Source organism: Zeugodacus cucurbitae, chromosome 2, assembly GCF_028554725.1.
Source record: "Zeugodacus cucurbitae isolate PBARC_wt_2022May chromosome 2, idZeuCucr1.2, whole genome shotgun sequence".
NCBI lineage: Eukaryota > Metazoa > Arthropoda > Insecta > Diptera > Tephritidae > Zeugodacus > Zeugodacus cucurbitae.
The window spans coordinates 82521064-82547735 of NC_071667.1; the positions used below are offsets into that span (position 1 = coordinate 82521064).

The 26672-nt window shown below is 35.6% G+C and overlaps 4 protein-coding genes across 12 annotated transcripts in view; 2 read left to right on the forward strand and 2 right to left on the reverse strand.

Moving 5' to 3' along the window:
* Nucleotides 1-148: 148 nt before the first annotated feature.
* Nucleotides 149-19664, reverse strand: LOC105219876 (serine/threonine-protein kinase Warts). Of its 2 annotated transcripts, none has more exons than XM_011196233.3 (8): nucleotides 19505-19664; nucleotides 13493-14247; nucleotides 2653-4843; nucleotides 2445-2565; nucleotides 2256-2371; nucleotides 1500-1578; nucleotides 1229-1424; nucleotides 149-1166 (listed from the first exon to the last, which is right to left on the reverse strand). In XM_011196233.3, the coding sequence occupies exons 2-8, from the start codon at nucleotides 13610-13612 to the stop codon at nucleotides 720-722; spliced, it is 3270 nt and encodes a 1089-aa protein (XP_011194535.1). In that variant the 5' UTR covers nucleotides 13613-14247; nucleotides 19505-19664; the 3' UTR covers nucleotides 149-719. The 2 variants fall into 2 exon arrangements, with proteins under 2 accessions (XP_011194535.1, XP_011194528.1); XM_011196226.3 differs by lacking the exon at nucleotides 19505-19664 and adding an exon at nucleotides 19133-19364.
* Nucleotides 19665-19948: 284 nt separating this feature from the next.
* On the forward strand, nucleotides 19949-21003 carry LOC105219855 (protein NDUFAF4 homolog). The gene is made up of 4 exons (XM_029044703.2): nucleotides 19949-20193; nucleotides 20254-20345; nucleotides 20409-20631; nucleotides 20694-21003. The coding sequence occupies exons 1-4, from the start codon at nucleotides 20049-20051 to the stop codon at nucleotides 20807-20809; spliced, it is 576 nt and encodes a 191-aa protein (XP_028900536.1). The 5' UTR covers nucleotides 19949-20048; the 3' UTR covers nucleotides 20810-21003.
* Nucleotides 20988-22489, reverse strand: LOC105219864 (SKI8 subunit of superkiller complex protein). Its single transcript, XM_011196216.3, has 6 exons — nucleotides 22342-22489; nucleotides 22233-22274; nucleotides 21911-22172; nucleotides 21610-21848; nucleotides 21360-21547; nucleotides 20988-21300 (listed from the first exon to the last, which is right to left on the reverse strand). Exons 1-6 carry the CDS (start codon nucleotides 22342-22344, stop codon nucleotides 21027-21029), a joined length of 1008 nt encoding a protein of 335 aa, XP_011194518.1. The 5' UTR covers nucleotides 22345-22489; the 3' UTR covers nucleotides 20988-21026.
* Nucleotides 22490-22894: 405 nt separating this feature from the next.
* The window catches only part of Mical_4 (F-actin-monooxygenase Mical), an 80353-nt gene continuing 76575 nt past the window's right edge, over nucleotides 22895-26672 (forward strand). For 2 of the 8 annotated variants that reach the window (XR_008470587.1, XR_008470588.1), the window contains exons 1-2: nucleotides 22952-23224; nucleotides 23796-24124. The gene's annotated coding sequence lies outside the window, so the exon portion shown is untranslated. Of the gene's footprint in view, nucleotides 23648-23795; nucleotides 24125-26672 lie in introns of all 8 variants that reach the window. The other 6 variants (XR_008470592.1, XR_008470590.1, XR_008470594.1 and 3 more) reach the window with 6 other exon arrangements.

Below are 26672 nucleotides of genomic sequence, written 5' to 3' on the forward strand. Positions count from 1 at the left end.
TTTTTTGTTTCTCAGGATAGTTTGGTTATAAAGCTTCCATAAATATGTTTATTCATGTCAGCATAATTCTAATTGACATTTATAAATTTTTGTCTCCACCAAATAAATTATTTCTACGTTACAAAAATATGCATATCCATCGCCTAAATAATTTTCAAATTTTTTTATTTTAATTGTTTCAACTACAGTTTCAGTACATTATCATTAATTTTGGTAAAATCAATTTATATGTCAAATGAATATCTAGCTATTAATCATAAAGTAGCCCAATAGCCAAGCAATTATAAAACTTCGATACTTGTAAATTAAAAAAAAAAAAAAATATATTTCTCATTTTGTAGGTTATGCGGTTCACAAGTCAGGATCAAAAATAGGCTATGCGCTTTGTAAAAAATTTAAATTTCCGTATACATATACACTTGCGTGTCATATTTACTAGTGGCATCATTCATACATAGCTGAGCTGGTTCTTCTGCATACATACAAATCTTTAGTGAAACTCTTTCTTTTCTTGTTTTTTTTTAGTAACGGTGGGTGATACTATTTTAAAATAAATATTGCAAAAAACAGTCTGCTGTAACTTTTGCTCTTATTAACATCATTCTAGGAGATTTTTGTGACATTGCATTAATTAATTAACTATATAACTAATTACATACATCATTGCTTAAAATATATAATAAATTTTCTCTGCTAATTTGCTGTAATTACTTAAATGACTAAATAAACTGTTCGTTTACATTATGATTGCTCTGTGTTGTATTTCCGACGTCCTGATAGGATGAGTGATCGTCTGTGATCTCCGAATTGAAACGATCATCGAAGAATCTTCTAAATGTAAATTCGAAAAATCCATGGGACTGACTGTCAACATAAGCAAAATCATCACCACTCATATTTGAATTATTCGAACGTAATTTATCGGGATCGATTGGATCGAAATTGGACGTATCTGTGGGAAATTCAATCTTTGGAATATATGGAGCAGTTTGCTGCCGCATATCAGCAAAATCCACACCCTTGAAGAAGGGATGCGCTTTCACCTCCTCGGTATTTTTGCCCAGGCGTTTATCGGCTGATGCGCATAAGCGTCGTATTAGGTCTGTAGCTTCTGGCGTGAGTTTTGCTTGTGGCGGTATCATAAGAGTTTTCTGCCAATTGATTACCTTCGATAAAATAGTTATAATTAATATAGAAATATTATTATAAAAAATAAATAATAATATACTTTTTGTTGTGTTTCTACTGGTGTCTCCGCTAAGAATGGCGGCTGTCCGACTAACATTTCGTAGAGTATAACACCGACACTCCACCAATCACAAAGTTGTGTATAACCGCTCCGTTCGAGCACTTCTGGTGCAATGTAATTGGGTGTGCCTACCAATGAATGTGCCAATACTCGCTGATGATCGCGTATGCGTCGCCTAAGAACGTGATATTGATAAGTGTGTGTGTGTAAGATACTGCATTTTGGTAAGTAAAAAATTTCGTTCTGTTACCTTTCTAATACAGTTTGCCTGTGCCCGTTTTCGGGGTACTCCTCCCACGGCTCCATTGAATCTTGCCTCGAATGATTGCCTAGCAATAAGAATTATATTTAATTGTTAGTATAAATTAAACGTTGAAATTTCAATTTTCATTTTTGAATTGAATTGAATTTTTTCTGGGTATTTTACCAAAGTAAAATTATCCGGGATTTGAGTCATTAGTAAAAAAATTGTGTTAATCGATTTTCGAAGTTAGCCTCCAAAATCGAAATATTGGGTTTCGAATTGCGGAAAATGTATTATTTATAAAAAGTATTATTAATTACAGGATACCGTTACTATAAAATCTAAAAATGGATATATCCTACATTTTTGTCTTAATTCAATGATGTATACAACTTTTCGGGTCAAAGTTAGATCTTCGGAAAAAAATAAAAAAAATTATATATCGAAAAAAATTGGACCCCTTATACATCTGTCATATGAACCATTGAATTGAATGAAAAAAAATATATTTTCTATATATTTTTAGTAGCTACATTCCTAACTAATAATAATTTTGTTTAAAACTCCTTTTTCCGAACTTCGAATTCAATATTTCGAATTTTAAGACTAACTTCGAAAATGGGATAATTACATTTTTCTACTACTGACTAAATGCCCGAAAATAATTAATTTGGTTCAATACCCAGCCGAGCCGAGTGTTATAATTGCGCATTGGCGTTTCAATCTCTGAAATATGTTCATAAAATTATTCAAATTATTTACCATTTTCTTGATAATATTTCGAATTATGTGTCCATCTAAATCCCGTGCATAATCCAAAATCAGTCAGTTTTATGTGACCATCCTTATCGATGAGTATATTGTCAGGTTTAATATCCCTAAAATCAGAAATAAAATTTTTATAAATTAAAAGATGATATCGCTAATTAAAATGAATATACACACGCATACCTATGAATAAAACCCATTTTGTGTACACTTTCAACAGCGCATGTCAGTTCGGCAATGTAAAATCGCGCTAACGGTTCTTCAAATATGCCCTTCTTAATTAATAGAGACATGAGGTCTCCTCCTGTTGTGATGATTAGCGATATAAACAGAAAATATAACAATAATTATAAACAATATTTTTTTAACCACTATGAAATTCACCACTCACCCGGTATATAGTCCATCACAAAATATAAATTCTCCTTATCCTGAAAACTATAGTATAATTTAACAACCCAATTATTGTCGGCCTCCGCTAAAATATCACGTTCTGCTTTCACATGTGCCACCTGATTGCGCTTCAGCACGTCCGCCTTCCGTAGCGTCTTCATGGCGTACAGATGACTCGTTGAATCGATCTTCTGTACCAGCGATACCTCGCCGAACGCGCCCAAGCCGATGTCTTGAATCTTCGCAAACATGCTCTTATTCATTTTGGCGCGTTTCAAGCGTATGTAATTGCTCTCCTTTTGCCTTAACATCTTGCGCATCTCCACTTGCGCCTGCTGCGGCAAGCACATGCGTGTCATCTCCTTCTCCAGCTGATTTTTTCGATAAGCGCGCTGTTTGCAGGATTTGATCACGTTTTCGATATGCTGTTCCATGTAGAATTTATACGCCTGCGGCGAGTACTGCGTTATGCGACTATCCTTGCGCTCTTCCTCCTTTTCCTTGGAGACTTTTTTGCGTTCCGGTATGGGCGATGCATGCTTGATTTTCTCGCCGCCTTTGCCCACGGCGCCACCACCAGTCGCTGCCGGCGATGTGCCGCCGCCACCACCACTGCCGGAACTAGTTGTGCCCCCACTGCCGCCGCTATTTTTCGCCGGCGGTATTGGCGGTGTTGTTGCCAAGTTGCTGTTCATGATTTGGTTGTTGTTCACCATGTTGCTGTGCAGCACCGCCGCCGCTTTGCTGTTTGCCTTCATTTCCAGCGGATTATTGTTGCCACTCATGTCCGCGACTGAGTGCGTCGGTGGCGCTGGCGCAGCGCGTGTGCTCTGATAGGGCGGTGGCGGTGGCAATTGGCGTGTGGACACTGGCACCGCGCACATCTGCTTTTGCTGCTGTTGCTGTTGTTGTTGCTGTGCAGTTAACGCCGCAGCGGCGCGCAACTGTGCTGCCGTTGCTTGTTGCTGCTGCAGCGCTTGCATTGTGACCGAATACGAAGGCGGATCAGTGCATATCGGCTTGCTCACCACAGTGCCGTTTAGCGCGTTGGCAATGAGCGGCGGTGTGGTGGGCGTCGAAGACTTGACTACAGGGCTTAGTGTGGTGGGAACGCCACCAGCCAACAGCGGCGACTGCTGTTGTGCTGCTTGTTGTTGTTGCACAACAACGGCCGATTTTTGCGGGTACGAAGGTGGCGCGGGCATTATGTGTACAGGCGAATTGCAAGCCGACGCCGAGACTGGTGTCTGCGGCGCCACAGCCGTCTGCAGAACCGGCTTTTGCACCTGTGTGGACCGTACACTCTGCATGATGATTGGTTGTTGAGTGCGCGTTGCGTAGGTACGTGGCTGCGGACGCGCTACCGCAGTCGGCTGCAGTGGCAGTATCGCGCTATTTGACACTGTGATGGGACTGGGCGAACCGGCAGACGTGGCTGAGTATATGCCGCTGCTCGGTGACTTACGGTAATCGGATTGTGACTGCGTGGGTGACTGACGGGATTGCATGGAGGCGGTGTAACTGGGCGGTGGCGCCGATGTAGCCACCACCACTGTGTTGATAGGATACGGCGGTGGTGGCGGCTCTACAGCGCTGCCACCAGCTTGGTATAAGCTCAGCGCCTTCATTTGTGACAACTGTTGTTGTGCTTTGATGCCATTTCGCAAAATGACAGGCGATGTGCCACGCGTTGTCGGATTCGGTGTAATTGCCGCTGGCCTCGTATTAGCAGGTGAGCGCCTTTTGTACAGTTGGTTAGGCGGTGGCGGTGTAGCGGAATTCGCCGTTGTCGGATGCCGTGGCGGCGGTGCTGGTGGACCAATGTCGCTGAAACTTGAAGGTGACGGCGAATATTGTCCAGTGCTGACGCGCCCGGCATTTGTGACTTGCTGATGCGAATGTGGGCTATCCGATCGTGAACTGCCGGCGCCAGAGTCCAACGCCGGACTGCATCGGTGCAGATAATTGAGCGGCGTTTCACGTTCGATACTTGGTTTGCGTATCAATTTCGCTGATATAAGGCCGGGTGGCAGAACTTTTGGCACATGTCCGTTTAGTTGGGGATTCGGTGATGGTGCAACAGGTAAGGGCGATATAGCCGGCATGGGATCCATCAGCTTGGCATGCATGTAGTCCGGCGGATCGGAACGACCCCCATTGACCGCATTGTAGCGCATCGGTGCGAAATTCTTAAAAATAAAGAAAGTTCGTTAAATCAGTCAATGGAATGTTTAGCTTTAAATGCATGTACAGTTCTTCTCTCTATGGGATATGTCTAGCTGCATCGAGAGTTTAACTGGATGGAATGACCAAGATTCCGACTAATACTAATTAATTTCTTATTTGGACCAGAAAATAATATCAAAAAATAGAAAAGGTCGAAAAAAGAAAATTCGACGTCGAATTAAAACCAATAGAAACCGATATATATAACAAACTGGTCACAACAAGTCTATCTTTAATGCGAGGAGTATAAAAACTACTAAAGGAGTTGCCAAAATGCATTCTAGAGATTCTTTCAACGTGTTTTCCGAAGTCCACTCCATTCATAATCCTCCTCGAACCAAATGTAAACACATATTACACAGAAATATATGAAAATAAACGGAAGCCATTCCATAAGCATACTAAGGAATGTCGTTTCTTTTGTTAGAAGAATATGGTGATGAAAACAAAAACTAAACTAAATCAGAAAATGTTCAAAGGAGTGATCAATAAAGAACCACAATGAGATAATAAGAGTGTAAAAAACAAAGAAACCTAAAAATAAGCAAAGGAGAAAAGCAAAATAAACAAAAAATATTTACAATTAAAAAGGAGTTATGCGATGTGCGATGGAATTCGCAAAATCGATAAAACTGACAGTAAAGCATGCGTGTGTACGAGGTTTGTGTGCCAGATTCGCCAGTGATTATGCGTTGTTTACCTTACTGCATTCCTTTGCACCGCACAACCAAGTTCAGTTGAGCAATGCCGCAAAAAAAAAGAAAGCTCCAATAAGGATCCCTTGCAATGCGCGGACACGGTAGCTGATTTAGAATACCAGTTAAATTCCAGCAAGAAATCCACCATGAATGAAATGAGTCAGATAATAAACTTTTATTATGAGTTTTTGAATTAAATGAAATTGATGTGATTAATGGATATGCCGTTAGATGTTTTGCTAATACTTCCTGTGATACCCACTTCTGCAATAAATACAACTAGCAGGACCATAGGAGAAAGAAGAAGCTTTAGTTGGCAGCGATTAAAGCTCCCTTGAAAGTTTTTTGTTAGCGAAAGTCGACGCGGACATTGAGGTCCGTATTTTGTATGATTAAGAGCCCGTGAATATCACCGCATATTCACTAATTTGGCACTTTCGAAATACCAGAGGTAAATTGATCCAAATCGTGTTTACCTTTTATTAACATTTCTTTGAAGTAGGAGGCTGGTTTTTTTTTGTTCAAATAGGATATTTCTTAAAAAATACTTTCTGATATATATCATATCATATATATAGTATATGTAAAAATACAAATATGCAGAAAACATGCATTGAAATAAAACCAATCAACACACAAAAATACTATAATATGTACGAGCATATTTGTGTACATCATTGGTGTGCACTCGCATGAGTAAATGTAGAGAGATTCACTCCGTGGAAGACGACTGCATAGTAAGCGCGAAACAGAACGAAGAACTATCGCATACGAAAACGATTGTTCGACTGGAATTCGACGAAACGACAGCACGAGACGATCAAAGAACGAAGGGGAATTCTTGCCGTCACGTAATAATTTCATACATTGAATTCCTGAAAGTCAAGAGCAAAATAGATGAGATGCCCCAAACCCAGAGAAGAACAGTACACAACAGATGTGCAGCGATCACGCTACGCGACACAGTCAGCGCAGCGCTATGTAGCTAAGCCAAACGTTGCTGCGCTGTCACACCCACCCTCCACACATCCCTACCTACCTACTACCCCACAATCCAACTTCCAACATTTTGCGCTTTGTGGTTGTTTGGTTGTTCGGGGCTGTGTTACCTCGCGAATTGTTTTCAATTTATGGGAATGTTTGCCGTTCGTTCCACTGTTTAGCTCGCTTCAAATTGGCTACTGTATTACACTCAATGTGCGATGCAGCAGCTTTACCGAAATAAAACCACTAAGAAATCATGTATCGTGACTCGGACAAAAAATTCTTATACCCTCGTCGAGATAGTGTGGTGTGAGATTAAGGTTATTGGTTTCTTTGGTAAATTAGTATGTAAAATAAATGTGAGGTTATAAGCTTCACAATGGAAATCTTTGCTAGATACTCCAAAATCCAACCTTAAAAGTGTTATAGAATCTTCAACTTGAAAACAAACTCAAATTTAAAAGTATTTGAACAGTTTCTATGCTTCTCAAAGTCTGAAAATGTATATGTGTTTTATCCTTTGAGGGGTATATCAAATATATAAGAATACAATTTAAAGCATACCAACAGCAGCAGTATAAGAAAGAAAACAAAACAACAAAGGAGATATCATAAAAATAACATCGCATAAAAATGAAGAAGAAACTGGTTAAAAAACAAAAACGAAAACACAAAAATCCAAAACGAACCTTGCCTGGCGCGAGTATCCTAGCTTAATGCTGGCAAAACTTGCGCTTTTTTCCAGCAGCCACATGTCGACCGACTTGACAAGTCTCTTTCTGCCGCTGCGTCGTGCAATCCCCAACAATTGACGGCCAACTTACGGCTGCACGTGAGTACATGCATACCTATGTACATGCATATATACATAAATAAATAAGCATACTTTTGCCACAGCGTAAATGGTGCAAAAATAACAACAGACAGAGGGTCCACAAATTAGTCGGCCATAAGGTAAAAAATATATTATACATATGTATGTATTTTCCCTTTTACGCTGTTACGGATATCAACAAAACAGATGAAAATGAAAATATCCATGAATTTGATATTGTTGTTATTGTTATTGCTGTTGTCGCTGGTGGAGTCAAATAGTCAGTGAAGACGGACAGAATAGCTGCTTGTGTCTCTTTTTACGATCCAAATCAACACAGTAGATATAATGGTGGTGATGAAGATATCGCTAAATGTAATTAGCAAGATACGGCATCGCATGGTGATAATACTGATTAACATTGTTGGTAAAAAAAAGAGTCGATATTTGTAGAATGAGGTGGTACGCGAGAACTCGGAAACAGAGGGGGTTCCACCATTTAGCCTTATATTAGAATATTTCAGTAGACAACCTGATCCGAACCGATTGGAACCGATTTGGTAAAAGATCAAGTTGTAAGTCTGGTTATACATTTCCTAGAACTATTTAATAAGTCCTTAGTTCTTAACTTGTCATACTTAAGCCATATCTGCTTTGTTACTTTGCATTGAGCTATTTGTTCAAACTTTGTGTGAAGCTCTCTCTTTCTGACTTCGTATTTCTACTACTACAGTATTCCGATCTGATGATTGGATCATTGGCAATACCTAACATAGCTCAGAGAATATTTTCTTATAATAATAAAGTGAATAATTTAAATTAAACATTCATTTAACTCGCTTTCTACTTCTACACCTAACAGTTTTTACTGCTATTTATTTGTTCCAAAAGCGGGTAAAGAAATCGAAAGTAGGCAAGTCAGCTTAACCCCCAATCATCGATTAAATATATATGTCAGGGCTGCGTAGAACCGATATTCTAATTTTAAACACACACTAAATAGTTTATCTAAGTAATTACTCGTAGGCGTCTTAACTATTATTTGCTACGATGACACTAATTTGTGTTAATCAATAGCACTTAAGACTTGGTGCGTCTTTCGGACACAATTAAGCGGATTAAGGAATTACAATCATTGAAACAATTCGATTTTATTGTATGAAAACAAGTACACATGTACGATTAATTCGAACTAATGTCTCTACAATTGAACGAGAATGAGTTCAAATTTCAGAAAGATAAATTGTTGATAATTTATTATATAATACTATTTAAGGTAGGTTGTCCTGGATATACCTCAAAGTCCAGGTATCCACATAATTCCAATCTACCAATTTTCGAAATTTTATAGTTCAATAAATACACTTTTCTTGAACTTATCTCCTTAATAGCTCAAAGGTTAGACAAATATGGCATATGAAATCTGCAATTTTCGCAATTTCTCATCGATTCGCCTGCCTAGTGTATAATTTGCTACGTATGTATGTATGTAGTAACCTTGTCTGCGTTTACCTTTTGCTCTTTTCGCATTTTTCACATATTTGCATTTGACTTTTGATAATATTTGCATTCTTATCTAAATATGCGCGCAATGGCTTAGAATGAGTATTTACATTCATGTTTTTTGAACGAATTTTTTGCTGTCTTTGCGCGCTCGTTAGTACTCGCACATACCAACCAACGAGTAGTACATATAAATACAATATCTCCTTGGCCGAAATAACTTTGAACCTGAAAACTGTGCATTGCGTTGGTCGCCTTTTTCACGTTCGCGTAAAAAGTTAAAGAGTCAAAAACAAAAACAAAAAATCTTGGCAATAATAATAAATTTTAGTTTTGCAACCAACGAACGAATGTCTTTTTGCTATTAGCAGCAAAGTGTAGAAAGAGTGTTATTTTTAGCTGTGAATTCCTAAGAATTTAATACAGAAAATTTTCGCGTTCAGAACTGACTGAAAATGATTTTTCGCAAAGAAAAATACTTTTAATGCTTTATCAAAACTTAAATATACATAAGCTAAATCGTTACACAAATACAAAAGCTGCAAGCTGCCAGCCGAAATATTCAAATAAGCCATACATAATTACAGAGACATATCGCGCGCTAAATGCAAAAGTGACTTAACTCAAAATTCATTGAAATAGATTTTGCAACAACTTATATACCAAAAATAAATCTTTTAGTACATTATTTGAAAAAATATTATATTATATATTATTTAAAAACATTTAAAAGTCAGTGCAATTAAAAAAAAAAATAATTCTTTACAAACAATTTTAATAAAAATTATCTTATTTCCTCAGCCGAAATATAAAATCAATAAAGCTTCAAGATAACTCTTATAACTAAGTTAATGTTTAACTTAATTTGTCTATAAAAAAAAAAATCAACATACAATTTAAATAAATTGTCAAAACTTCAAAAAATCTATTTAAGAGCTTATGCCTTAAAAACACAAAAATATATGTATCTATCTGAATAGGTCTGTATGTATTTAAACTTGTAGATATAGCCAGCGAGTAGTAGAATAAAATTCAATAATTCTTTGCTATTTCTACAGACATACACACACACAGGAAACAAATGTATGCATGATTATTAATACACTTGGCGACAATAAAATAGTTCCATGACGCTAATTACATGTATCAAGTCATTACATAGATGATCTCACCAGAATAATGGAATAATGGAATGATCACTAGATCAAATACAGCAAAATCACTTTCTCAGAACTTTATTGCAACATCTGCCGCATTTTCTGGCCCGTCACCGTCTCTAATACGGAATTATGGTCACGCACAAACCAAACACACCTGTGGGCCGAAATTCTCAAAAGAAAATAAAACTGACTCGGGCATGCTCGGAGCGCTATCGACTGAAATCCATAAGGCAGTCGAAGGAAACGCCGACCCGCTCTAAGAAATTTGGATATGGAAATAACTACGGTACAAACAATTTGGAGTAAAATCAAGAGGCTAGCACAGGATAGAAATACATGGAAGGATCTAATTGCGGCCCTTTGTTCCCCCGCGGAACCGTGGAATACAATATATAAAATCATTATTGGAATTCAATTAAGGGCATTTTCTAACTTATTTTTGCCGGTTCTTTTGTATGAAAAAATTAATGGTTTTATTCTAAAGTTTCTCTAAACACTGGTTTATGACTTCTATACGCCCGCAGAGTAAAAATTATAATTTATTTAAATGTTCTGGTCATCAGCAAAAAAAAGTTATAGAGTAAATGGGTTATTGGATTAGTTCTTAAAACCAAAACTTCAATTTAGAATGAATTGCGTCTAAAAAAATTTAAATTGTATACTAATATATCTTCTACTACGATGATCGTTGGAGTGTGGAATTATATTTTTATAAAGAAGGTGGAGCTACTTCTTTGACTGCGAGTGTACACATGTACAAAAGTATTTTTGTATCGAACTATGTGACTATGCAGAGCTAGTCTCTGATCGCATACATATTACAATTGCCTTTTGTTTTGACGTATTTTTATTTATTCGAGCAATAAATGAATATTTTGTGGGCTCACCCAGAGGGCGTTCGCTTGGCTATCGCAAAAGGTTTTTGGCAGCGTTCTCTAAGCGCTCGTATGGGTATACGAGATGTTTCTTTTTGTTTTGTCACAATTTTGTGCAAAATGCGTTGATAAGTTAATTGTGTCTTTAATTGCTGTGAAATGTGTGGGCGTTTTGATATTTTAAAGAATACCTCGGTGTCCACACACTTTTGGCTCTTTTCAATAAATCGTTTATGTGTTTCGAATTTATAATTGTTTTTCTTGGTAAATATGTACAAACATGTATATCTAGATAGCTAGCGTACAAATTGGCTAGTTTATAGTTGCCATTAGGCATCACTAATCATAAACAATCACCATACTGTACATACATACATACACATTTAGGCACGCTCATAAATGCGTCGGCTTTAAGCTTTTGACGTTTGATTGTGGCGACAATGTTATGTTGGCATAGACAGCAAGCACCATGGTCACAAGAGCCGCCTAAATCAACGTCAAACATTACACCCCGACACCAACAACAACAACCACAACGCCAACAATACCGTCATCCAACCCAACCAAATTTAGCGCTATCGAAAGTGTATTTCTAATTTCAAATGTGAATTTCAATGTGATTAACAGCAGCGCCGGCAGCCGACAGCCGAGAGGGGCCAATGCAATAGCAGGGACGCTAGCACCGACCGCTACACCAACAGCTATGGGCACTCACATAAGGCAATCTTACGTGTATGAATGTGATGTATTTAGTTCGCCGCCATATTTGGTGGACTTTTTATTGTAATTTTATTCCATGTTTTTACCTTTAAGCAATTGACGTACAACAACATCTACATATGTATACATATATCAGGGAGGAACAACGTGCGATTTATCAAAGTTTGCATAATACTGTTAGTATTTGGGAACGACTTGAGTATCTACAGGCAAAATCCTTACTGCAAGATTAACCTGAAAGTGTTTGCAATGGACAAAATTTGATAAAAAAACAATATTTTTTGACTTCACCTACAAAATTTCGGCTTTACAAATTTTCGAAAATGAATCGCAGCTCTGGCAACTTTGAGCAAATTACTCGTTATTTATCAAATTTATCGTTCAAAAGTTATATCCAAATAAGCACAACAAATATTCCTTATGTCTCCAACGAAAATAAATAATTACTATAGCTAACTTCAACTTTCCAACGCAGTTAATAAATAGAATTTAGTATTCTTACCCCGGTTTTCATATTTGTACCAAATAACTGCAAACTTTTCGCGTGATAATGCAGATTTAATATGGTAATGTTCGCCAAACTCATAACTACATTCATAAATTTCATGATTAGCACTTGAAAAACATATTTTTAAGAATGTAAATTATAAATTTGCTATAGTTGTAAGAATTAGTTACTCATCACATAGAGCACTGTGAAAATAATGGAGCATAATTTGCAAGCGGCTAAATTCACGGTTTCGGGTGTAAATTTTATGATTTACAGAAATCGATTACAGAGGATCTCTGCATATCTATGTATGCCCATCTCGCTGCGGTCATTCGTTGAAATGTCATAAACGTCTACGCTAGTTGCTATTTACTGTTGTCATCATTCTGTGGCTGTGCTATGCGAAATTTGGTGGCCCAACATCAACAAAACAAACATATATACAGACATGAGTACATATTGATTAAGACAACAATAAGAAAAAGCAAATAGGGTGAACATTAAATATGTATGTAAGTCCATTGAGCACAGATTATTATAAATAACGATTGTAAAAACAGTAGCTGCCGCTTAAGTCATAAAATTTCAAATTGATTTTGCTTCGTCAGATCACATGTAGGATACTTTATGATGCACACAGGTTAATTTAAGCTGCATCCATACAGACTTACACACAAGCAAATTCTTACTGAAATTGCCGCTTTTCAACGCTTTCAACAGCTGTTTTATGACAAGAGCAGTGTTCTTTGCTTCAACTAAAATTAGTTCTTTCCCAATCAAATGTGTGTGAACCTGTGTGTGTGTGTCTCAAAGGGCCATTAGTAAACTGAAATGCTCATGGGTTAGTAAAAATATACAGAGGAGATTTCAACTCGTTTCAGATTCATATAATTTATAGAAGGTTGCTGGTCATAAAGGCAGTTGGTCGTTCAAGACAACTTTATAGCCGGCGTTTGTTTATTGTTCAACACGAGCCTCAAGATTATTCACCCACTAATCGTTTTTATGCTAAAAAGATAAAAAAAATTTTCATTGTGTATAAAAACAATCTAACCTAATTTTGGTTAAAAAAAACAGTGGCAGTTGTTATTTTTGCTATTTACGGGATATCGCGTACTTTGGTAACAAAAAAAAAGGAAATTGGATGTCGAATCTACCCTCCGAATGAAGCGACTTCATAGAGATTTAATTGGCGAAAAAAGGAAATTGGAAGTCGATTATACCCTCCATAAGAAGCGACTTCATAGAGATTTAATTGTCGAAAAAAGGAAATTGGAAGTCGATTATACCCTCCAAAAGAAGCGACTTCATAGAGATTAAAAAATCTATAAAATATTATATATTTAATAGTAAAGCATTTGCACTCACCTGTGCTCCACCATTGTCCCTTTGTACTTGAAATCGTGTCAGATCCTGTTTAATAGATTCGAGGGCATGAGCTGTGTATTTATTTTTGGGGCGACCCCTTTTTTCGCCCGCTGGATGCATTCTTGTGATATTTAGCAGTCATATCACAAACAACTAACTTGTACAAAACCAAAAAATTTATGTTTTCTTTTGGTTTTGTCTAGATACGGCTGAGTTTAGTTGTTGTTGTTTTCCTCTATCTCCCTTCAACTTAGAACACGTTTTAATTTTTTTTTAATTTTACACTATAGTTTCACTTAAGTATGTATGTACATATGTATATAATTTCAGACTTTAAGTTGACTTGCCGGCAGCTACTTCTGCCGTATTCTTAGCATAATATTTAATCAAGATAAGTTGTACGAGATATAACGAAGGGTAAGTGATAAAGCGAGGTACAACGCGCACACATTAAAGTAGGTATCTCTTTTTTGTTTTATAAGTTTATTATTATTTTTTTTTTTGTTTTAATATTTTCAATGTGCAAATTCTGGAAGAGACACTACTAAACTAAAAAACACTTCATTTGCATAATAATCCACATCATTAAAGCATATTAACGCTCTTTGCTCTTTGTTGTACAATATTTGCACTTTTCATTTATTCTTTATCAACAGCGAACAATAACAACACAAATTTGCTAAAACTGAAACACGGTTTGTTGCGCATTCCTCTCGCCGGCTGCGTGCTTTTGGTATTCACCAGCTTGATATGATCTGAAAATAAGCAGATAAAATTGAATATTTAGAGGGTATACGGTTACGTTGTTGTTGTAAACTAAAATGCAAAATAAATAAATTATGGGTGAGGGATTTCAGAAATATTTTATCAGTATAGATATGCACGCTCATTAATACACAATGTACATATGTCTATGGTCTATGTATATGTACAGATATTTGCCTTTTAGTGAACTTATGTTAATATGTAAACAATTAAATATTCATACATATGCATATATGTATGTATTTATGCGGGCGTGTGTTTATTATAAAATATACATACATACATACATATGTACAACTGTATGTGTATACATATGTGTTCAACCAAAAAATGCCAACTTAATGAGTCACAAATAAACATTTGAGCTATCGAATTGCAAATGTAAATTTTAAAATCAAACAAGGCTTGAGAAATGTGAGTTGACATTGCTAACAATCTTAATACATAGTACTATACAAGATCTCGTAACATATTATGATGGAAAAATATACCTATAATTAAGTTATTAAGGTGCGTTTAGTAATTGCAAATAAACGTTTTTTCAGCTCATTTGGAGAACAGGAAAATTTGAAATTACTTTGCAACTCTCCAAGCTACGAGACATATAATTTAAACTAAGAAATTATTCCTTATACAAACTAAAGTAGATCCGTATGTTCATACCAACATATGTAAAATTTATCAGTAAACCATCAGTTGTGACAATTAATGTAAATGCCAACCAATGTTATGCCCTCATATTAAATATGCATAAGCAATTATGTGTATTATTCCTCCACTGAATGTGGCATCTGAATAATTACAAAGCGGATTTGCAATAGCTATGAGACAGTGGCCGAAAGTACCACATAAATGTACTGACTGGGTTAAGAAAGAATTAAATTTGCTTGTGGTAACAGACTGGGGGCGATTCTTTTGCATGTGGCTCAAGCAGCTCAAGACTTCCGGTTTTAGACCGATTATCCTCTGGTAACCAACAGACAACCGTTTGGAGGTGAGCTAAAGTGAGAAGGCCAAGCGCGGTTCTACGGTTGTACGTAGGGTTTCGGAGCCACCACATAAAAAAAAACACTCCAATGAAAGACCAAACAGAGCTTCGGATGAGAAACCCTCTCGGATTCGGATTCGCATTCAGCGACCCCAAAAATATAAGGCACACATAGCAAGACCTGGACAGGTCATGGAAAAAAATTTTTTTTTCTGTGTCTGTGTAATTTTTACTGCAAAATAGAAGCACCGACACACTGTAACACAGCAGAACAGCAGTGCGATCGCTTTGGCTCATATAGTAAATATGTACATAGTACGAGGGTATGTATGTCTGTCCAACACTACGCTGAGTAGAGCTGCGCTGCGTTGGATAAAAATAGAATTAGTTGCTGATAATTATTGCAAAGTTCGGCATTTGTGCGTTCTGCGTTTTCTTCGTGCATTCATTTTTTGCTTGCTTGCTTTTCCTTTGCGCTTTACGCTTTTCTATTTTCAATTGCATTGATGGCTGTGTGGTTATTCTCGCCTCACGCACACATGAAATATTCATGAGCTATTCGCACGCAATATGAAATTGTTACTTGCGCCAGCAACAACAAATTAAAACAACAACAATTACAATTAAGCTCTCGCAAAAGCAATGTTCCCAAGCGATCATACAACTGACTGCGCACCAGCCTGTCTGACTGACCACGACTGACGATAAGCAGACAGCGGACAATGGACACTGCCAGTTGACACATCAACAAAGCAGAATATATATTCTACATTATATGCATGTACATACATACATAGATAAATACCAAATTGCTGATTGAGCGAAAAATTTATAAACGGAAGGTAGACGAAAGTAGAAGTCTTTAGATACATTTAGATATGACAATAGTATAGAATACAGTGGTGATGAAAATAGTTATTTTGTTCCAAGTTCGAAAATTCTCTAATTTCAGATTTTGAAGCACTAATTTTCTTTTATAATTGTAATAGATGAAACGCAGCCGAGTTAGTAATGTCTCTCAGAGTGTGATCTCTTATGAACTTTGGAAAATTGATGTGACAACATAATGACCAGATATAAACCGCGAGGGTAACTCTGGTTTCACGAAGCAACTCGAGCTCGTCGAGTCACCAGGAGCCTGATACCTTGGTTTGTAAATGATGTACATACACCAAGTGGTCCCCTACGTAGTATCCCTGCAGATAGTTGGTGTTGCATATGTAGTTCATGGTTTAATATTTAAAAGTGGTTTGCAATACTATTTAATGCACATACAAAGTGTTGGAGAAACCAATTGTAAACTTTGTAACATATGACATGACTGACAGATGAAGCGCATAAGCGCATACCATTAAATTGCAAAAAGCTTACGAAAATGTAAGCTAAGAGTACTACAATGGCAACGACATCATTCCACATTGCCAAAGATAAAAGCAATAATGCAGAAAGAGAAAACCCATAAACACTGACGGTAATGTGTGATCAAAGCAAATACCAACAGCAAAACTAATGCATTACAAACACACACACACGCACGCACATAGTTCACACCCACCAATTCAATGTTGGTAAAGCCTAAACGATCCACCAGACCAAATACACATTTGTATTTACACCCGTCATGACCAAATGTTCATTTTGCAACTAAATCCTAAACCACTTGGCATTTTTCGTTTACAAACATTTGTATATACAATTGTGTTAATAACCTGATCACTTAAAGAGGCTTAGTTGAAAACTTTTCGATCTTCTCCCCAACCAAGCCACTTATAATTGCCACCCCATTGCCGCACGCGATACCTAATCACTGCTCCATTCATATGCCACATTCTCTTGCTGATTCACTCTCGCAAGCCATGTCCCTTCGTTTTTTTCGCTGATCTTGGTCTTCCAGACAGCAATGGGTGTATAGTGATAATACCGACAAATTATGCTCATATGGATGTATGTATATATGTATTACTACGCAGATTTATAAATGCACATGCACATAAATACATACATACACTCTTATGCACAATACAATTCACATTACTTTGCCGCGTCGCCTCCACTCGTACTCGAAATGCATACTGGAATGTGAATGGAATTTCAAAAATGTTTTCATCGTTTACAAACGCTTGTAAACACATCCTACATATACATAAATATATACGATTGTACAACAGTGTGTATGCGCCAGCGCAATAAGCGTTGCTTGCGGGCCCGTCGAGTTAACCAGCCCCAACCTGCCAGCCAGCCAGCTAGCCATTCAGCTGGCGTAGACAACTTCGTATGTGTGTGCCGTGTGTGACTGACGTTGTTGTTAGTGATCAGCGCTGACGTAGCGTTGACTAGCTAGGTAATGTAGCGTAGGCAGCGGCAGAAGCAGTAGCACTGACTGCGGACGCTTACGTCGCTGCCAGTGGAGTTGGAGGCGTCATATCGAATGTAGTTTTTGTTGTTACTTTTGTGAATATGTTATTCGTAAATGTTGTTGCAATTGTTGTTATGATCGTGCCTTCGTGCGAGTGTCATAGGTATTTAAATATTTACGTGTATGTATGTATGGATTCACATATTTATATTGGTGTCCACAATTCGCAAATTATCATGCAAGCAGAGCAATCTTTTACTATTTGCTATCCAAGTGCAATGGCTGCGCGCGCATTTTTTAATCATGCCAGTATGTATTTACTTGATCTGATTCTTGGCAGAACTGTGTACATACAGCTGTGGTCACAATAATGAGACTACACTATATATCAAACGAAATCGATCGTTTTTTAACTAACCCTTTTAATTTGCATTAACTGTATGTGTGTAAGACAAGTCGAAAGCAGCATAAAACATTTCTGGGTCCATTCCTTTTCCATAAATAGTCTATCGGTATTGGGAACGACTAAATTAAGGTCTCTTTCCCGTTAAGTAAATATACAATATATACGACATTTGAGTGGCGCCCTCTGGTGGATTCGGCTATTGAGTGGCGCGCTCTGGTGGATTCGGCTATAATCGCTTAAAGCGGTTCCTACGCCAAATATATATATATATATATAAATAGATTATAACAAAACTCTTCATATGTCTTGTGCAATAAAATACTTTGAACATCATATAAAAACAAGATTTTTTTAATAATTCTCACAATATCATTAATTTCCGCTTACAAAAATTTACGTTTTTATACGCTTTACAAACACTTTTCTTGTAATATTTGAAATTTGGCAAAATAATTGTAGCAATTTTAATTTACTTGCCACTACTGTATTATTTTCATATGTACATAGCAACAACAATAAAGCCCTTAAATAAATTTTGCAATAAATAATAAATTACTCTATTATTATATGCTGATCATATATTACATAAAAAAACATCGTTCCTTGATTTAATCACACATAAACACAAACACTAAGTAAATTTTCAAATGCCGGTACATCCAATATTTTATGTTTAAGCAAAGTGTAACACTTTTATGCAGCCTTTTTAATACACATAAGTATGTACCTTTTTGAGCACATAATTACAGTTTAAAACTGTCAATTCATTTCTTTAGGTTCAAAAAGGGACATGGGAAACGGGAATATGAGGTACTTAGAACAAATAACAGTTACACCACAACTGTCTAATAATGTCCGGTTATATTTATATACAGTTGCAAAATGTAAAAAGATTTTTGAGTTTTTTAAATCACATATCCTTTTTGAATAATTTTAGTACACAACTCATGTATTTAAACTTATTTTCTTCACTTATATGTACTTTGTATTTTACAATCGAACGATCTAATTCTAGAGTCGATTTATCGTATTTAATATGTCCATTAAGCGCACAAACACACCATCTATATATTTCTAATAAGAATTCAACACAACCGTCTTCATTACACTTGTTACAAAGCTTACTATTAAGTTTGGCTCCATAAACCGAATATACATATGACACCATTGGAAAAATAAAGTATATTTTCTTATTTTTTTATTTCACTGTCCAAGTATACTTTTTACACGTGCGGAACTGTTGCATTTGAGCCATTTGAAGCAGCAGACCGACAGACATCTAGCCACACGGACACGGAACGTCGAGCGCAAGCACAGCACACAACAGAGTAGCGAGCAATTTATTGTACTAGATTTATTCGTATCGCTAATATCTTATTGGACAGACGTATGGGAGGAGATGGGGTCAAACGAATTCCTCTTATTGCGAACGAATACCAGAACTCGGGGAAAATCACAGAAATTCCACAACTTTAATTTCAATTTGCTCCTTCTCACCTTGCATAAATACACTTCACAAACATCACATAAGAGTATTTTCACAAAAAATTATATTTTTTTAATATTTTGGTTCGATTTCGACGCGTCTAATTGGAAAATAATAATGGTAAAAAGTTTAGAGCACACGCAAAGAACGATGAACAATAGCAAATGCAACGAGATGACGTTCGACGAGTATGTATTCGGTCAATTACACTCGTTGATACTGAAAAATTAATTGTTCACAGTGTTGCACTTTCAAACGCAACTTTTGTTAGAAATATTGGGAGAAAGTTTCTTAATGAAATTTCTTAAATTATATTGTTGATGTGATAATATTTGCTTCCATAATAAGATAATATTTGATATTTAATTTCTCAGACCATATTTTAAGTTAGATTATAAAGCAATTAAACTTCTTTGAATTGGAAGTATACAACACTGACAACAGCTGTTTGAAATCACTTTTAATTTTAGGTTATTTTCTATTATCATATACAATGATTTAAGGTTGTCGTAAACTAAAGTAAACGTAGTTGAAGAAATATACATATATTGAAAGATGGGTAAAGTCATGTCAATGGTCGCAAATAAAATGAACCGCTTTAATGTGGAAAACAGGGCACATCGCATACTGGAGCGTGATAAGCCTGTGCCGGCGCCGAAATACGAATCGAATATTCAGGACATGCAGCGAGCGCTTGAATGTAAATAATAAAACATTTAATGACTTAAATTGTAAATTTGAATTAATTATATTTATTTAGTGGATCCACAGCTGGTAGATAAGCTAAACAAAAAAGATTTAGCGCTGGATGATCGATTAAAAAATGTTTATGTAACTTCCGAGGATCGATTTGTGGGTTAAATGGAAATTGTGGTGAACTTTTGTAAAAACACTAATAAATTTCGTTTTAAATAGATTGACTATGCTGCGCAACGTACCGATCCAAATAAACCGCTTCCATTAAGTAGAAAAACACCACAAGATTTTGAGTATGGCTACAGAGAACCAACACGAGTTGGCGCAGGTCGTTGTACACTGCGGCAAGCAATGCAATTTATAACGGATCATCAAAGTGATCCAGAATTGTGGACGAAACAAAGAATTGCGGCAGATTATAAATTGAAAGAAGAAGTTGTCGGTAAATACCAAATATCTACCTCACTTTATCTTACTGTCTAAATCATTAGTAATATTTTTTAGGTAACATTCTTCATTATTTTAAAAGCTTTAATGTGTACATCCCAGATAGAGGTCAAAAGGAACGCATTCTTTCTCAATCTAGTAAGAAATTAATTGAAAGCAAGAAAGAGGAGTAATACTGCAGCTATTATCTTAGTAAATACGTAGTTATCCGGCTATTTAACCAGTCAAATCTTGTTACTTCTATCAACAAGTTATACCACGCTCTGTCGTTAAAACTCAACGTAGTCGATAGTTCTTAAGTAGAATCTACCGTTAAATATGAATTAAATGTTAAAAAGGTACTCGTCGAACTCATTATGATACAAAATATTTCATTTTTATTGGGTTATGTTAAGCAACAATATTAGGCGGACAGTTATACAAATTGAGTGATTTGTCTTCTGACACCGATATGACTTTGTCATCTGATAAACTGTATTTAACGCCCCATGCCTGATCGCTGTGTTCCGAAAATGTGTGCATACATTTACGTTCGGCGAAATCCCAAATCTTTACGCTCATATCGCTAGAAGAAGATGCGAAATGTTTGCCATCTTCGGAGAATGAAACACACAGCACCCACGATGCATGGCCTGATAAAGTGCCGGCGACGTCTGAGTGAGCTCTATAAAAAAATTAGAAAACTTTTAGTAAATGTGGTAACTGCATGCATTATATACTTACACATCGTATAGTTTCATATGGCCATCATCGGAAGCAGTTAACAGCATCTGAGAATTTGGTGAAAAACATAAGCTTCGCACTGACATGGCATGACCTTCTAAAGTTTGCGCCACTTTGCCTGCTGCTACATCAAATATAGTAATAATGCCATCTATAGCACCACTGGCTATATACTTGCCATCTGGACTCTGCAATAAAGTTATTTTCATATACTAAAAGTGCGGCAAATTGTTTTTTATCAAAAACTTACATAGGCAATGCTTAAGGTGAATTTCCCATTTTGTGGATCTAGTACTTGTTCGGCCTTTCCCGTTTCGACGCTGTACATTGAGATTTTTCCATCATTCGATCCCGAAATTACATACTTGTTGCAAGGAGAAAACGCTACAGTCCACAGATCCACCGGACCAAACGAAAGCAAATGCTTCTGTTGTCCAGTTTTGGAATCCCAAAAGCAGAGACTTGAGTCCAAAGAACTACTCGCGATTGCTAAATTGAAACAATACAAACTTGAAAACTACTTTAAATTGTATGGTGATCTTAGCACTCACTTTTCCCATCTGGGCTCACAGCGACAGAAACAACACCTAGAGAATGGCCTTTCAATGTGTGGCGAAGTTTTAACTGGTCGTCGTCTCGGATATCCCATACTTTCACCAAGTCATCCAAACCACCGGTTACAATAAAATCAACGGGTTCAGCTTTCTTTTTACCGTACATTGAATCATTACTAGCGTCTGGGTCCTTTTCTTCAGCAGCATTATCAGGTTGACTCTCTTCCGGATGTAGACGTCCCCATGAGCATGACCAAATCTGCAATTTAAATTGCATTTACGCGTAATTCATAACTTTAAACAAACCAAACAAACTTACCCCGTCATCGTGTGCAGCCTCTTCTTTATGCAATAGAGAGAACTAGAATTACATATGAAAGTATTAGTTATAACAGTTGACCTCAGCATAACTTTAAATTTATACCAACCATTTCTTTTATTCTATAAAACTGAAAGAATATTAAATTATAATCACAAGCTGCTGTTCACTTTCTGCCGCTAAACGCCAAATAAAAACAAACCAAAAGACATTTTTTAAGTTTACCATATGTCAAAAATGCAAGGTTGGTAGCCATGTTACCTTATTGGTGAAATAAAGTATATCTGAAGAAATCGCAAAATTTTAGAAATGTTGTGAGAAAAATGAAAATGTGATATTACGTAAATAAAATTAGATATTTATGTATAACCATGAAAATTATTTAGCAGTAAATATAAAAAATAACATTTCATCTAGCCTTTTACAATAGTGATGCCAATGCAAAGTATACTTCAATACTTATCTAAGCTTATTTTATAAATAGTCAGTTTTATTACTGAAATATGCATGATATTGAATTTATGCTTTAAAATACTTATCTTTTTATATTCTTAAATGCGTAATACAAGATTTTACTAAGTTCGAGCACCAACAGTTTCTATGAGTAGCTCTAAAGAAATTTAAAGTGGCAACGTGCACACATATGAAAATCTACTACTACAAAAGTGGGGGATTTTCGCAGTAATGTATTTTGGGGCCCAATCTACCTGTCAGTGCAGTCATTTCTCGTGAAACGGCGAACAACGGCGAAGTTTAGTTAAGTGATTGACGGTTTTGGTGAGCGCACACTAATTTATCCTTATTTCAGAAATATAAATAATTTAGGAGCAGAAACTCCTCAATCGCTTAATAACAGCTAACATATTTAATATAAATTGAAATCACAGTGTGTAAAATGTGATTGAATTTATGTGTAGTTAAACGAAAAAACAACATATTGTTACGAAACAACGAGTGAATGAATGCATTGAAAATATACGAAAATAAAAAATGTAAGAATAGTAAAAGCAAAGAAATTGGGCAGAAAATATGGCGATAGCCGGAGAAAATCCAAATAAAAAGAAGTGAATGTTATACAAAAAAATTATGTATATTTATAAATAATCTGTTGAAATGCTATAAAATTATGTGCTTTCTTGTGTACAAAATCGATTGTTAATCAGATGAAATCTCCAATTTATTCTTGGCGTTATAAAAAATAAAAGTTTCTACTCTGCGGCGCGTGTGATTAATCAGACTCTTATTTGTATATATATCTAAATATGTAAGATACTCCTGCGCATAGGAAGCAAATTTGGGTGGACGGATAGACGTTCAGAAGTAGTCAGACGGTAAACAGTACCGCCGGTGCCTTTCGTTGGAGTACTTTGCATTCATTTAACAATAGTAATATTCAAATAGATATTTTTTTTGCGGTAACTTCAATCTTTGATAGATTATTCTCTTTATATATAAATGGGTTTAATATAAATATTAAATTTTTTTCTGATTCGCGATTAGTTACAACTAAAGTTCACTTAGTTATGTAGAAATCTAATTGTTTTTTTCCACCTTTCTCAATAGTTAATTTGATATATAAATTTTCACTATTGCAAATTAAAAAAAAAAAAGTAAAAATAATTTCCAATTTAACTGAATAAACATATTTATGCATGCCCATATAAAAATCTATGAATATACACACAGCGCCGTGTTATTTTGCCGTTTCCTCTCTCTTTATTTTGTTTCAAATACTTTTTATAAACAAAATTACAACCGGTTTTTATTATGATTTGTTTTCTATTTTTGTCCTAATCGTCTATTCGACTAATATCCGACGTTTAGTTGAGAGATAAACAACAACAAAAGAAACATCGTAAATTAGCTTAAGCGTTTGGAAAATATCGAAGAATGTAAGTACCGACAATTTATAAATATTTAGTATAATACTTTTTTATTTATAATAAAAATTTATAAATAAATCTAGCTTCTTGATATTTTAATAGCTACATATGTATGTATATATGCTGGCATATGTAAGGTCTGTTGAATGCTTATATTATGACTGTAAAGTTTTAAGTAAATTGTTGTTAATTTCTGCTTTGAAGTGTTAGAAATAATGTTTTATCTACTTTTCTAAGCAGACAAAATGTAAATATGCTGCTACATTGTATTTTATGTGTACAAATTTTATTTTGACTGGTTCAAAATTATAATAAATTTTCAAAAATTATCAAATAAAGTTAATTAAAATAATTCATTTATAATTAATAGGTAAAAATCATTGTCCAATAGTTATTTTAAATGTAGGATATACAAATAATAAATTCAAATTTACATTTTGTGCCAATTTTCACCTCGCTGTGAGTAGGTACATACATATGTGCCAAAAAGCCAGGTGCGAACAACTGGCATTCTTTAAATAGTTGTCCGACACTCAAGCGTTGAGTTCAGCGTTGGTCAAATATAAGCATAAATAGTAACAAACTGTTGTTGTGGCATTAAGCATGCAAACCTTTTTATAAACATATCCATACAAACAAACATTCTTACCTAAATACTTACGTATACATAAAAACATAAATGTGCCTTTGTGCAATGTATGTACGCAGTGAGTTCATATTTATAATGTAGCATGCCGAGAATTACTGCAAATAAAAAAAATTAATATTCACAAGCCACAATAGAACTGAATAATTATTGATTTGAAAGCAATTGTTCATAATATTTCAATTCTGTTTTGACGGCAGTAAAACTTTGGTCAACACAAAATTAATTTTTAGTTCAAAAATTGGTCATACATTGGATTTCTTTGCGTATATTTACAAACGCTTTTCAAACAGTTTTAGGGCTTTAGTAGTTATTTAAATACCTACAACAACAAACAAATTTTCAATTCTATTATTTTTCATTAAATATTGTTGGGAAATGCCATGCTATTTCCATATCTTATCATGCGCCACTTATCTGATAATACTGTCATTTACAACTTTGCGGCGCTGAAAGAAGTACAATGCCAAAATGTTAGATATACATATAGATATGAGAACACCAGCAAAATAAACGCGCATGAAGTCACTAGCATACGCTATTTTTAGCAATCTAACTGCCAACAGCGCTGCATTGCTGTGTTCTCGCTAATTGTTGTTGTGCTGCTTAAGTCATTCCCCAGTCAATGTTTGCTAATGCCCTGCGTTGCCGCTATTAAAATAACAAAAGAAACGCTGTCACATAATTTTGAAACTTTTTAAGAGTCCAAGTTGAACTTTTTCGTTGCTTCTTATCTAATGACGGCGCAGCGCTTACTTACCTACATAGTGCGAGAGTATCTTTTGTGTGCGGATACTTTTTTTTTGTTTTCTTTGCTGCAAGTCCACGCCTGAGGTTAGGTGTCGCAGACTGTCATGTCGATGTGCCGCTTTTAGCTCTCCTCTTACAAAAAACTGCCACTGGGGCTATATGCATTTATGCATTTGAACTATTGTCAGTTGATGTTTGCTCATCGCAAATTCACGTGCTGCTTGTGGAAAAGTATAACGAACAAAGCGTTGTACAAACTACCTACTAACTCTTAGTGTACTATGCTGGGTAGAGTGGTCCACAAACGTTTAACATTAATTGTTGCTTGCCGAATGCATTCCAAGGCGAAGTGTTTGGAAAAATGTGAAATATGAAAAACGTACTTTTGCTTGAAATATAATATTTTTAAACCTTTGACATATTTACCTATATTTTATGTTATTCTAATCCATAAATGTTTCTTCCAAAAATTAATTTAATATTTGTACTTGTTTTCTCGGATATTGGGCTTTACTGAAAAATATTATAAATGTTAGAAAAAGTATAATTTTTTTTTTCAAAATATCTTCTCTATTCATATTCATTCTCGGTATAATTATGCTTGTGCTTTCATTAACAAATTTCCGTCCGGTTAATGCAATTCATAATGCTCCAATAATCTCCACCTAGGGTATTCAGTGAAAATGCAGCAATTTCTATCAACACCAAACATACATACAAACCTAGACCGATACATATATACTTGGTACGAGTGAATGCACAATAAATTTAGTTGATTATTAAGCTGCTGTCTGTCTGGCAGATAACCACTTAGTTGGGGCCAGGCAACGAACGCGTTAGCTCAGCTGCAAAGTTCATGACCGACAGAAAACGCTATATTACAACTTATCACACTATTATTCTGGTGTGAATATGAAAAGAAAGAAACAAACAAAACCGATGAAGACAAGGAAAGCGGCCTGTAGATAGTATATAGCACTTGTAGTATACACATACGTACAAAAGCATGATGTCGATAGCACGATGTTAATGATTACGACAATGACGCGCGCTCTGAATGAACGGCTGTCATACTTTGTTTTCTTTATTATTTTTTAGCAGCGACTAAGTTTTATTTCATTGTGTCGAGTAATTTAAGAAATAATTGACAGCATGACTCAG